The sequence below is a fragment of the Pseudorca crassidens genome, chromosome 3 (assembly GCF_039906515.1).
Source record: "Pseudorca crassidens isolate mPseCra1 chromosome 3, mPseCra1.hap1, whole genome shotgun sequence".
Lineage (NCBI taxonomy): Eukaryota > Metazoa > Chordata > Mammalia > Artiodactyla > Delphinidae > Pseudorca > Pseudorca crassidens.
Window position 1 is genome coordinate 35,784,291 of NC_090298.1, and position 13,387 is coordinate 35,797,677.

The 13,387-nt window shown below is 43.5% G+C and overlaps 1 protein-coding gene and 1 long non-coding RNA gene across 6 annotated transcripts in view; one reads left to right on the forward strand and one right to left on the reverse strand.

The window, feature by feature from the left end:
* Window positions 1–13,387, forward strand: part of GHR (growth hormone receptor) — a 272,691-nt gene that overhangs the window by 232,618 nt on the left and 26,686 nt on the right. For all 5 annotated transcript variants that reach the window (XM_067730609.1, XM_067730610.1, XM_067730611.1 and 2 more), the window contains 2 exons: window positions 4,885–5,014; window positions 11,763–11,935. In XM_067730609.1, the coding sequence (XP_067586710.1) occupies window positions 4,885–5,014; window positions 11,763–11,935 (303 nt within the window). The remainder of the gene's footprint in view (window positions 1–4,884; window positions 5,015–11,762; window positions 11,936–13,387) is intronic.
* LOC137221250 (uncharacterized) overlaps window positions 12,320–13,387 on the reverse strand; it is a 56,458-nt gene continuing 55,390 nt past the window's right edge. Inside the window, exon 3 of the long non-coding RNA XR_010941948.1 lies at window positions 12,320–12,747. This is a non-coding gene — a long non-coding RNA (uncharacterized lncRNA). The remainder of the gene's footprint in view (window positions 12,748–13,387) is intronic.

The window sequence follows — 13,387 nt, forward strand, 5'->3', positions numbered from 1 at the left end:
TTGCAAGTTTTAATTCTTAATTATATTAAGGACTATTGTTTTGTTTTCTTTCCTTGCCTTACTGTTTGTCTATGCTGCCCAACTCAAAAGGAAATTCTCAACTGGTTGTGTTCAGTTAGACTTTGGTCAGAGGGCAAGGTTGTCTCTTCACAAGGTATTAAGTCCCCAGCCTCTCTGTTCAGGGGTGATAACAACTGGCCAGGACTGTTGACAGCAGTTGAATCACACGACGGGCTGCAGTGGAGGTTGTACATTTAAGGGCAAATGGCTGCTGACTGCCTTCCCCTCCACGACCTGGAGCTCTCGGAAGAAGGTTGTCCTTTCCTCCGAAAGGTTCCTTTCCTTCCAGCCTTCCCCTCCCACTTCAATTGCTTCTCTTCTTCCTTCTCTTCTAACCCCAAACCCCCAAGCACACGTTGGGAACTTCTATGTGATTTCGTTTGGCTTTTGTTTCTGCTTTGTCATGAGTTGAGGATAGAAAAGCATGACTGGTGAGAGAACGGAAGGTAAGAAGGCAGATGACTATCTCAGTATGTAACAGCTGTTCGACGTCTGTGTACGGCCCAGGAAGATCATGTTCCTCCAAGGGGAGAGCCACTGGGCAGGAAAGGAGGCCCAGCCAACCTGGCTGACAAAATCAGGGACGGTCACTGTCAAAGGTGATGTGCTGCCACCAGCGGCGCCTCCCAGCCCCTCTGATGCCGTCCCTCTGTCATCGTAGGTTTGAACATAACATCATTCCATTGACTTTTAAAAACTTGAATTTAGTAAAACTCTCTTCAAGATTTCTAGAGAATAATTTCAGTAGGAATATCAGTTTAACTTATTCTTAGTTAGTTCTTATTACCAGTTTATAGCCCATCAGAAATTTGGGCAGGTTTAGCATTTAGATGTATCGTTTCACACATATATTTAAAATATCTCTTAGTTCTCCAAGCGTTCATTGTGAACAGTTATTCTACTCTTTTAAGGTCATAATTAATTCACATCCTTCCCACGCCCTCCAGAATTTGGCTCAAAGGAGGTTGCACCTTTGGCTCAAAGGAGGTCACTCTTGATCTGCAGCTCTGCTAGAACTGATCAGAGAACCTAATAATGTGGAAAGCTGACTTTTCAGTGCTTACGTATAACTTTATTTCTCTACATCAGTGGCTCTCAACCTGGGCTACCTATTGTTTAAAAAATCTCAATACCCAGGCTGCACCCCTGACAGATTGGGTCAAGCCTCTGGGAGTAGACCAAGGCATCAGTATTTTCTTAAAACTCCTCAGTCGATTCCGATGTGCAGTCACAGTTAGGAAATGCTGCTCTTAGGGCTTGCCAGGTTACAGATTTCTGAGAGTTTAGTTAAGAGCACATCTGAGCTGGTCATCTTTCCTTTCTGGGAATTTCTTGAGAAGCAGTAGAGAATTGTCTAACAAAAAAGCTATTTTTTACTAGTGCTGAGAGTTTAGACGAAATCACAAGGATTTGTGTTTTAATCCCACCTCTGCAAACAACAGCAATATAAACACAGGCAACTCACTTAACTTCTCGGAACTCCAGTTTCACCCATGTCTAAGTGGAAATAGTACCCACCTTCTAGAACTGTTAGCAGTATTAAAGGAGATTACATAAATATTCAACATGATGTAACAATATGTAGCATGATGTATGAAACACAGTAATGATAACAAAGTAAGTATGTCACTACAATCCTTATTTTCAAAATGAAAGCTCCAAAGAGAGAATAAAAGTGAATCCCAAGGTTATGGTCAAGATTTTTGAATGCTGATCAGTGTTAACACATTAACATTTCTTCAGGATGTGGGACCACTTGAATGGAATACTCATTTCTCTAAGAATTACTTTAAGGCCAAAGGTGGCTTCTCTTGTCCATTGAAACATTCTTTTAAGAGATGTTTTTAAGAGTGTACTACTCTGTCTGTAGGTTTAGGCTAAAAAAACATCACAAGAGAGTAGGAAGTATTTCTAGTCTAGAAATGACTGTGTGTGGCTCATCAGAGAGGACCTCAGAGTGTATGATAACCATTTATTGCCTTCATAGTGAAACACAAAACAAGTTTCTACTGGGATTTTCAGATCAAATAGACAGGTGCTCATTTTAAGGTTAGGCCAGCACCTCTCAGACTTGGGAAACCTGAGCATGACTCAAAGGAACTGGACTTGAGGAAGGTTGAATGTCTTCAGCCACAGTGATAACAGCTGCAGCAGGAGGTGTCTGAGCAAGAGAGAAGCAGCAGTTGTATTACAGTTCTTCTTGCCTCCAGAAGAGAAGTTACCCACTTTCCCACACTCACTGTGACATATTCATTCGCTAAGAAAAGTAGTTTATGTCATTCTTAAACACAGCTCTGAAGTTCTGATATATACTGAATTTGTTTATTATATCAATATATCAACAGCCTTCAGATATTTACTATGGGTAATATTTTTCCCTATCCATCCTCCAAATTAATCCATCAGCTGGGTCCTCTGCCTCAGATTCTCTCACAAGGCTGCACTCAAAGTACCAGCGAGGGCCGTGGTCTCATCCGAAGTCTGAAATGGGGAAGGATCGGCTTCCATGCTCACTTTCATGGTTGTTTCCCAGGACTCAGTTCTTGGAGGGTTGTTAGACTGAGGGCCTCAACGTCTTGCTGGTTGTGGACCAGAGGCCACTCTCCATTCTTTGCCCTGTGGTCCTCACTAACATGGCAGCTTGCTTCAGCAACAGACTAAGTCAGCTAGCAAGACAGAAGTCACAATCCTTTGTAACCTAATCACAGGTGTGACATCCCCTCAATGCTATCATATTCCATAGGTTCGAGGCAAGTTACTCAAGGGGAGGAAATATTCAAGGTTGTGGACAGGGATCCTTCAAGGAGGATTGAAGGAGGCAGGGATCCTTGGGGCCATCTGAGAGGCTGTCTGCTACAGCACCTAGCAGCACATACCCAGCCATAAAAGAAGGAAGGAAGGAAGGAGAGAAGGAGGGTGCAAGGAAGGAGAAAGAAAGGAGGAAGATAGGGAAAGGAAGGCAGGCAATGAAAGACAGACATTAAAAAAGTAGCTTTGCTGCACTGCGCCTACATCGGGATTCCTCTGTGGGCACGTATTTCATCACATTAGCACCACAACCATGAATTTCCTATTTCTTATTTAGAATGCAGGACAATATGGGGCTTTCTATATATCTGGAGTTAAAAGGAAACAGAATAAACAAGGATAGTAAGTTTAAGCAAGCAAAATGTGTTTCAAATTAATTCTTTTTAAGTTGTTTTTCCCCCAGCTAGCAAAGTTTTTTTTCTCCCTTCATGTTTCAAGTTTTCATATGAGGTTTATTATTCTTGCCATTATGTGGCAGGCTCATTGCACAGGGAGTATAGGAACCTGGATGGTGTTCTCTGGTGGTTTGGGCTCCAATGCCAAAATTATGTTTTGATTCTGTAGATTTTTATTAGTGGTTGTATATGTCACTTAATTGTAAAAGTGAAGTTGTAAAGTACCTTGGATCTCATCTATTCCAGCCTCTCTATTGAGAAAACTGAGGTCCAGATGACTTGAGACGTTCAAGGCTACATAGTATCAGAGCTGAGACTATATCACAAATCTCTCAATTGGAAATCTGGTGTATTTCCTCTTCTCACATTCTGTTCAAAAAAACAGTCAGAATGTGCAATCCTCCCCTCAACCCTGCAGGCGTTAAAACATGTTAGTTGTGGTTTAAATGTGGTTTATTTAGCACTGATTTTCTGGAAGGATCTAAAAGATAATACTTCCAGTGCTTCAGCTAATAGAAAAAGGAACTTTTCCAGGAACTCTACTGTATAATAGTTGCTTGCCTAAAGAAACATACACCTTTTTCATTTGTAATCGATTACACAGGCTCCAGTGCTTCAGTGCTCTGAGTGGGTTCATAAACATTGACCACAGTCTCCAAAATGGCCATGGAAGTCAGAAGAATAATGAAAATTGATAAACAGAAATTAGTTTTACCTCAGACCTGCTGCACATTCATAGCTGCAGTTTTCATAGATGCAGAGGAGCTTGGCTAATATCCTAACACACAGGAGTCTTTCTCCACTTCCCAAATTAGAATTGACACGTATATATATGCACAAGTTGTTGAAAGTAGGTATCTGTTTAATGATACCTATTTAATGAGTTTACTGGCTGAATCTTTTAAAAGAATGCAAACATTAGTGACTTTATCAAACATCTGTAAAAAGAGAAAAGCCTCTGTGGTTCTCTGGGGCCCAACTGGTGCCAACGCAGCCATCCATGGTGGGTAGCTGCCACCATGCACATTGCTGGGCACACTTCGGGTGCCTGCCTAGGTTTCTCAGAAGTCAGGTGCGGACCCTCAGCCCATGGGCAGGTGCAGCCTAGAAGTTCAGTGACATTAACACCACCAGGGCAGCCCTCCACCGATGGGAGTTGGTGGATAAACGCCCTGGGCTCCCATCATTGTCGAGGACACAGGGAAGGCACACTTTTCACAGCTTCTCAGAGGGACCTCTGTGGGGTTGGACCCCTGTCAGCCACTATGGGCACGAGCCGAAGAGCAGACACTTTGTTAGCTGTTTTCCCTTCCCTACGTCCCTCTTTCCCTTTCCTGGGGTCACCCTCCAAATAAACTACCTGTGCCCAAATCCTCATCTCTAGCTCTGGTTTCTTAAACAGGCCCCAAGAAATAATGTCGGAAATAAAGACAAAATGGTTTGTCCCTGGAATCGGGACTGACAGAGAAATAACTGGCAGCTGGCAGTTCTGTAGCTGTGACCCAAGGAAACAGCATTTCTAGAAGAAGTGCTTGTTCTTGACCGCTTTAAGTATGTGTCTCATTAGGCCCATCTGTTACCCTCCCGATATCATGCCTTGCCTTTTCTTTTTATTCTGCAGATTCTTCCGGGAAGCCTAAATTCACCAAGTGCCGTTCACCTGAACTAGAGACTTTTTCATGCCACTGGACAGATGGGGTTCATCACGGTTTACAGAGCCCAGGATCCATACAGCTGTTCTATATCAGAAGGTGCAGGCTTCGTGCCTTTCTGACTTTTCTCTTCTACAGACTTTCTCATTAAAACGTATTGAGTGACATGCAGTGGTAGGAACGGAAATAACCTATTCTGATGACCTAAATGCATTCACCCATTCATTTATCCAAAGATATTAATTCAGCCCTTACTCTATGTTGGGTACTGTTTTAGGCCCTGGAGATACAGTAGTGATTACAAAAAGATAAAGTCCCTGGTCTCATGGAGATTTTGTTTACAGTGGGGGAAGACAGACAAAAAATTTTTTTAATTAAAAATTAAATGTCAGCTGGCAACATGGTTAAGAAAAGTAAAGCCAGAAAGAGTGTTAGCACTGTGTAAATATATGCATGTGCTTGAGAGTGTCTGAGGGTGAGTATGTGAAGGTATGAGTGAGCATGTTTGTGAGTGCAAGAATGTGTGAGTGTGTAAAAGTGGGCACAAGTGTGACTGCATGAATGTGGGAAGGTGGGTGAGTATGTACGTGTGAATATGTGTGAGTGTGGGGAGGTGTGGTTGTGCATGAGTGTCTGTATGTGTAAATGTGCGTGAGCATATGGGGGAGTGAACAAAGTGAGTGTGCATGAGTGTGTGTGTATGTCAGGAGCTCGGGTGACATCTTAAATGAGGAGGTCATCGGAGGCCTCTCTGTGGTGCATTATAGCGGAGACGTAAATGAGGTGAGAGAGGCCATGTGAGTATCCGGGGGAAAGACTGTCCAGACAGAGGAAATTGCAAGTGCAAAGGCCCTGAGGCCGATGTGGCAGGTAGGAAGAAAGCAGGAGGCCGGATGGTACAAGGTGGAAGACAGGGAGAGTAATGGGGGAGAAGTCAGAGGGTTAGCAGGGCCAGACTGAGACGAGCCTTGCAGGCCACGGCACAGCCTACTTTCTCTGTGGTGGGAAGCCATAGGGGTTTTTTTAAAGATGTGTGTTTTAAAAGACTGGTTCCTATGTAGAAAATAGACTGTGTCCCTGTTAAATTAGTTTCATTCAGTGAGGGACTGTGATACTTCTCTCTTCCATTTTTACTGATGATCCTGTAAAATAACGGGAAGAGTGAAACAAAAATCTTCCAACGTGATCACCACCCAAGTCGTTCATTTCTTACCCCTCCTCACCTGGCACGATTTCCATTTCTGTTTACTCTCATGTTGTACCTTTTTGCTTTTAAAATTTTAGGCTCAAACACTCTATCATCTCCTCTTTTCTTGCCAAGATGCAAGATTAGTGGAGACCCCTGATCTGGTGGTGGTCATCTGTCCAAGGATGGTGCTTTCAATCCCCCAGAGGAGCGGGGAAAGGAAAGGTAGAGGCAGCAGGCAGTTAAGGGCATGAGCTCAGGGCCAACCATCTCGCGTTTCAGCCTGGCTCCGGCCCTCGCTCACAGAGTGGTGCTGGGCAGATTAGTCAGTCTGTCAACAATTCAGCCGCCTCATTTGCAAAATGGAGATAATAGACCTTGCTACATGGCTTCTTGTGAGGGTTCTATTAACTAATCCATGAAAAACACTTATCACTGTGCTTGGTGACAAGCCTAGTAAGGACTGAATAAATGGTAGCTGCTATTCCTATTATTGGTAGCGGGATAATAATTGAAAATAATATAGAATTCTAATTGCTGGGCTACAAAAGTGATTTTTGATTCTTTACTGCTTATGATTATTGATGTGCTATAAGACCATTTTTAATGCAGAGCTGGATGCTTAATTTGCAAATAAATACCTTGAATTAGCAACTAGGACTGGCCTTAGTCACCTTCCAGGTGTGTGAGAGGTCTCTCAGATGTACCCCAAAGGGCACACAGAGATGAGACGGTTGGGCACCAAATGCACTTTTTTCCCCAGCGAGGCTGATACTGCAGAGAGGTAGGGGCCAGCTGACAAAGCTGATTTGTATACATACATTTGGACAGGAAGCTAAAATGTCTGGTAACACTTTTGAAAGGAAGCGAAAATGTCTGGTAACACTTTTGAATATCCTCTGAAATTATTGTTAAATGAAGAGAGATTTAGTAGGTTCAATTTTCATACTTTTGCTTCAGCAGCTTAGAGCTCAATCAAAACAAAATAGGTTATTCATACTGGCACAAATAACTAAAATAAAGAGAGAAATAGCAGTTGGGCCCACTTTATGAAAACAGATTTTCACCACCCTAATATTCACCAAATTTGAACCTGAGTAAAAAGATCCAACAGGATGCAGCCTTCACAGATATGTATTTGTCCCTTACCTCATCCATCAGGGCCACATACCTTTGCCTCCAGGCCTTCTCAGCACAGCCCAGGCTTTTCAGCATCCCTGGTCCAAACCCAGCCCTGTGCCAGTAGAGATGCTACTAAAAGTGTGATGAGGTGGGGGAAAGTCTTGGATCTATTCAGAAAGACGTCATCAATTATTGTCCTAGTAGAGTTTGGGATCCCAGGGGAAGAAATTGTCACATCCTCCAACCCCCTAAGTACAACCTCATAATTAGGGCCTACCAAACTGGCAAAATCAGTGTTTTGTGTTTTCTCTATAAGCATTGAACTATTTTGAATATCTTAGCCAAAATAACATGAGCGCCCAGCCCGGTGTCTCTGGAAAGGGGAGAATTAAGGGAATTAGGAGTATCAGGAATATACATTACCAGGACTGCACCAATTAGAGTACAAGTGTGTCGCCTTCACGTTACCCACTCACACAAAGCAGAAAATACAAACGCATTTTCTGACTCTTGTCATTGTTTCTTAGAATTCAGTTCCCAGGCAACTCCTGGGACTATAGAATCATGACTCCCCATCCCTGATACAGAGATGAGACTGTGACATGATGTCATCCAGAGCCAGAGCACTGGAGGCGGGGAGGAGAGGGAGGGGGCTGATGCACTCCCGGCCTGGCCTTGGTAGCTAAAGCACAAGGGAATCTAAACACGTCAGGCCCAGAGCGCGGGCCCAGAGGCAGCTGCAGGCTTGGCTGGCTCTGCTCCTGGCCAGGTGAGCTGGGGGAAGAGGCAGCCAATTCAGAACAGTCTGTGCCACCCTGTGATGGAGACCGTGCCCGATTCAGCCTCTGAGCTTGGAGGGGACTCAGCAAGAATGCAAATCACAGGCCTGGCAAAAAGAGGAGCCTGTCAGCATGCTCTGCTCTCAGCCTTTTGCCTGCAGATGCCTTGTTTTCAAAGAAGTGGGCATGTGAAGACTCAGTCTCAAAGATTCTCTCTCCCCCAACCCCACCAAACCCCCTCCCCAAATTACCCCGGCTTTTGAAAAGAAAGTTTCTTTTCCATGCAAGGTGGTGGGGGAAATTAGAAAGGAGAAAGAGCAGTTTTACTTTCTTTTCTTTTTTTAAGGAATGTGTTAAATTTTAAGCCTAAAACGCATGATCTGGAGATAATGAAAACAGTTGCCCTTAGAACATAAATGATGTTGTTTTGTTTTGTTTTTTTCTCTTCCAGTTGGTTACCTTTAAGTGGAAAGCATTTCTTCTGCTCTTTATTCTGATTTTTATTGATAGGCTGTTGCTATAGTTCTCACCGGTATGTGACAAGCCAGTCTGGGAGCAAACCTAGCGCACTTAAGTGTAGGGAGTAGCTTCCATAAACGGGCTTTGGTCATCTGTAGAGAAATTCAACCCAGTGAAGGCAAGCAACAGAGCATCGGTTTTGTGAGTCCATTTGTTTTTTTGTGGTACGCGGGCCTCTCACTGTTGTGGCCTCTCCCGTTGCGGAGCACAGGCTCAGCGGCCATGGCTCACGGGCCCAGCCGCTCCATGGCATGTGGGATCTTCCCGGACCGGGGCACGAACCCGCATCCCCTGCATTGGCAGGCGGACTCTCAACCACTGCGCCACCAGGGAAGCCCCCATGTTTTTCTTCTCTAAATTTAATAGTTTAAAAAGAAGTGTTAAATATGTATTTAAAATAAAATTCAACTTCAGTTAGTGAGGGAGGGGGTTGGGAGTTGTGTTTTGAACTAGCTCTTCCGGATCTATTGTGCTTAAGATAAGTGCTTTAAGTTGTTTGTTCCGTGGAGCTAATGGGTTGGGGACAATCTAAACAGTGTTTTTCCTACAGTCCCCATGGGGACCAGGGTGCTGACAAGCCAAAGTTGAGAAACTGTGAAATACACAGAGCTAACCTCCCTATTACAACTCCAGACCTGCTAAGCACTAGAATGTTTTAATAGTCACTTTAATACTGTCAGTTATGCTAAATACATTTGATATGTCCTTTACTATTATATGGAAACCTCATTTCCTGGGCAATCTCTTAAACCATTCTCTTTACTGTACTCTAATTTTGTTTGAAAGCCAAGATAAAACAAACCATACCATAGTTCAATGACCCACCTATCGATAGTTCTTTTTTATCTTTTTCCTATTCTAAACACATACACACAATACACACGATTCTTCCTTCTACCCTCTACCCGCTTAATTTTCCCATCAGAGCTGAATCTCCCTCTCATCCAAGAGTATGCAGCTTCTGAGAATCTCAACCAGAAATTAAGCAACAGTTCACTGTCCATGTTAATCCCAAGTTCTTTCCAACAGCTGACAAGCAGCTGTCTCAAGGACCCCCTGATGTTACACAACTTTCCTCCTAGTGCCAAACTTGGGAAACAGCTGTAAAGAAGGAAACATGTGTCTTCTCCCAGCTCTTCATCCTGCCTTCCCACAGCCTGCAGGGTCCTTGCTGTCCACTGCTGCCCAGCACCCATCCCCCTGGGGTGATGCTCACAGACCTCCACAGTCTGGCCTGCCAGCCCCAAGCACCTCAGCCGACACAAGGTCATTCCTACCCCCTTCTCCCTCAGCCACAGATTACCTGGCTTTATGTCTCCTGGACTTGTAAACCCCCTTCTCGGCCGATAGCCTAGTGAAGAGTAAGTAAATAATCAATTACCCCACCTAAGTAGCAATTCTAATTTAAGAAAGTTTTTCCCAATGATTCCATTGCCTTCTGTTCCCTCTCTTCCTTTCCCTATTGCCATCTGTTAAACTTTTACCCATCTTCAAGATTGCTAAAAACACTACCTCCACCTTGAAGCCTTCCATGAACAGCCAGAGCAATCATTCCCTCTTCTAACTCCAGTGAGTACGATGTGTAAACACTTAGCCACACTGCTTTGTAATACAGTTTCTTGGTCATTCTCCTGAGGCAGGAGTAATTCACATGAATCCCGCATAATATCTGGCATGGTGTTTTATATATAATCAATGCTTATGAAATATCAGTATACTGAATAAAGGAGACAAAAAAAGAAAGTACTCGGATGGTAATTTCTGAGTCGTCTTCTAGCCTGAAGGTAGTGATCAAGTCTTATTAATCATTATAGCTACACAGTGCTAGTGCCAGCTATCATGCTTACATACTGCTTGCATTGGAGACACCCAGTGATGGCTTGCTGAATTCAGTCATTCAGTCAGGCAAGCAGATGGGAAATGGGAGGAGAGCTGTGTCACATTGTCTCACATGTTTGCTCAGTTCCTGCTGGGATGGACTTGAGTCTGAGCGATCTTTGGATTGCTCTGCATTTTTGTTCAGGTCCCCTTTAGCAGCTGATCAGGGAATATCCTTTCCCCAAACTGACGTCCTCCCACAGTGAACTTCCTGGCATCTCTTTTTTCTTCGACACACATCCTGCTGTTGTTCTAAGTCATCTGGGTAAATGATGCTTTCTGTAGACTGGGATAGAGGTGAATAACTCTATGGTAGAATTTAAATATGGAGATGTAGCTTTTCTGATTTCTTCAGTGTTCTCCATGTGTCCATCTATCCCTCATGACTTGTTTTGTTTCTTCTTATCTGATCGAAGATATAGGAAAAGATGAACTTGTTCTTTGTAGAGAAACCAAAAAAGGAACTGCTGGCAAACACATTGATTCAGTTCAGCCCATTTTTGTTTTCCTTTTTTTGATATTATAATTAAATGTCCATTTCTATTTACAAAATGGAGAAGAAAAATGCTTTCTCAGTTTGGAGAATTTTTTTTAATTTCTGGGTCCATGGCTTTTGTCTCTTTTATGAGTAGAGGGGAAAATCCTAGGACTCCCATGTTTCTTAAAGGTTACCTGGATGTCCAGCATGTTTGAAATGTTCCCGTGGCTCTTCATGTAATTAAGGAAAAAAAATCAGGAGAATGGGAAGGAGTTCGAGGCAACAGGAAACCATCCCCCCCAAACAATGGACAGCTTTGGGGAGATGGACACAGGATGCAGCAGTTCAGAGTAGGGCGGTAGCCAATTGTCCACTTCAGGGCCACCCAAATCTCCATGTCACTCAGCCTGCAGAACACCATCAGTGTGCTGCCTCAGTTTCTTCCACCATGAGTTGGGGGAATACCCAGGTTTAAAGACTCAGCTATTCTCTGGGAATCTCTATAGTTTGGGGGTTGACTCTCTGCAGTATTTTAATAAAGGAACATTTTTAAACCTTCGTAAGCCTGAGAACCCTCATCTGCAGAATGGGGGTAATGAAGTACCTACCAATAAATCACTTAATTTAGGAGCTGGTTCATTATACACAGTCAATGAAGGGATGCTTTTGGTATAGGCAGAAGTACCAAATGGCCTTCTATCGGTCTACAGACACTGATCATCAGTCCACAGATGTGCTACTTCTTGGAAATGGTGCCACTAAGATACTTGCTCATAACATAGTCGTGTCCCAATTTATTGACTCTGACTGCCAAGCACCTTGCTTTGGCTTAAGCTATGGCATGATTTGGGGGAACAATTCATCCTTTTTTACCCTCCATTTCAGGAGCACTCAAGAATGGACTCAAGAATGGAAAGAATGCCCCGATTATGTCTCTGCTGGAGAAAACAGCTGTTACTTTAATTCATCTTATACCTCCATTTGGATCCCCTACTGTATCAAGCTAACTAGCAATGGTGATACTGTGGATCAAAAGTGTTTCTCTGTTGAGGAAATAGGTAAATCACAGGTTTGTGTTTTATTTGACATGGCTTTAGATTAAATAAGTGGGGAAGGCTGCAAAGTCCAAGTGTATGCAAATAGGAAGACTGTGTCATTGCACTCTGTAGAGGGATGGCGGTCTCCTTTACAGTGCATGAGATCAGCTGGTGAACAAGAGAGAAAGGGCAGAGGGAGCTTGGGTTGGCTCTAACATGAAAGAAATCTGGCAGTAAATGTTGTAAAGAAAAGAATAGGAGTCTTATGGAGTCTTTGCCTTGAGAAGGTCGCTAAAGCTGGATTGTATTCTTGTGTGCCGCTGCAAGGGACAAACTCAACGCACTCTTAAGATTCCTTCTCTCCTAATGATTTGGTATGATTATTATATTCTGATCTACTGAAATACATTGGCCTTGATCTCTGTCACTGCTATAATAAAGGCCTAGATTTTCTTTACCACAAGGCATAATCATTCTGGAATTTTACATGGACAGAACAGCCAAAATCAGTTTAAAGACATGTTTATAAGATCTCAAAACAAACACTGGAGGTAATCAGCTCAGTGAACGAAGTGAAAGTTCCAAGCAACGTATCCCTTGCGCATCATGTGGACACAGGGGAAATGAAACAAAACAAACAACCATAATTGGAATATTCATGTTTATACTATAATAGTATAAACAGCTAAATAGAAAGAATCAAAGAAGGACCATGAGTAGCTGACGTTGGTGCCTCAGATCTATCCACAAAGCTCATTTGTTGCTTATAGGAATTCCTTGGAGCCTCTCTCAGACGTGTTGTTCTTGTGTGTGGTTTCCCAGGCATCAGCAGACTGGAAGAGACAGAGAGAGTGTGGGTAGAAGTTGCAGATGGAAACAAGTAAATCTGATAGCCTGACTTTGAGGGAGAAGATTGAGAAAACTGTACCACGCAGAAAAGAGAACCCAATTATACGGTTTAGAGGAACTATTCGTACATATGCCCTAACGTCAATAGATGTAGCTGTCTAGTGGCTAAATGGGTAGTAGAAAGACTACTGTGTCAAGACCCGTGTTCTAACCCTGTCCCTGCCAAGTGCCACGAGCCGGGCCCTGTGCTGGGTGTGTTGGCTACAGAACGAGTAAGACGCAGTCAAGTAGGGAAATCGGGCAGGTTAACAAGTAATTGTGATACAGCACAATAGGTGCCGGACTCAAGGTGTGTGGAATGCACAGCAAGCCAAGGTTGTGGCCAGAGGTGGGAATGATTGACTGGGCCCGAGGGTAGAGAAAGGGCTGCACAGAGATGGTGACTAGTTCAGTTACTTCTTAAAGCATCAGCAGGAGTTGCCAGTTATACAAGATGGACTGTGTCTTCCAACAGCGACTAAGTTCCAAAAGTGACAAACAGCACAGAATGTTCACAGACTCGGGAGCAGTTTGGCAGGCCTGACTCGCTGGCCAGAGAAATCATCAATTGATCTTGTGTACCCC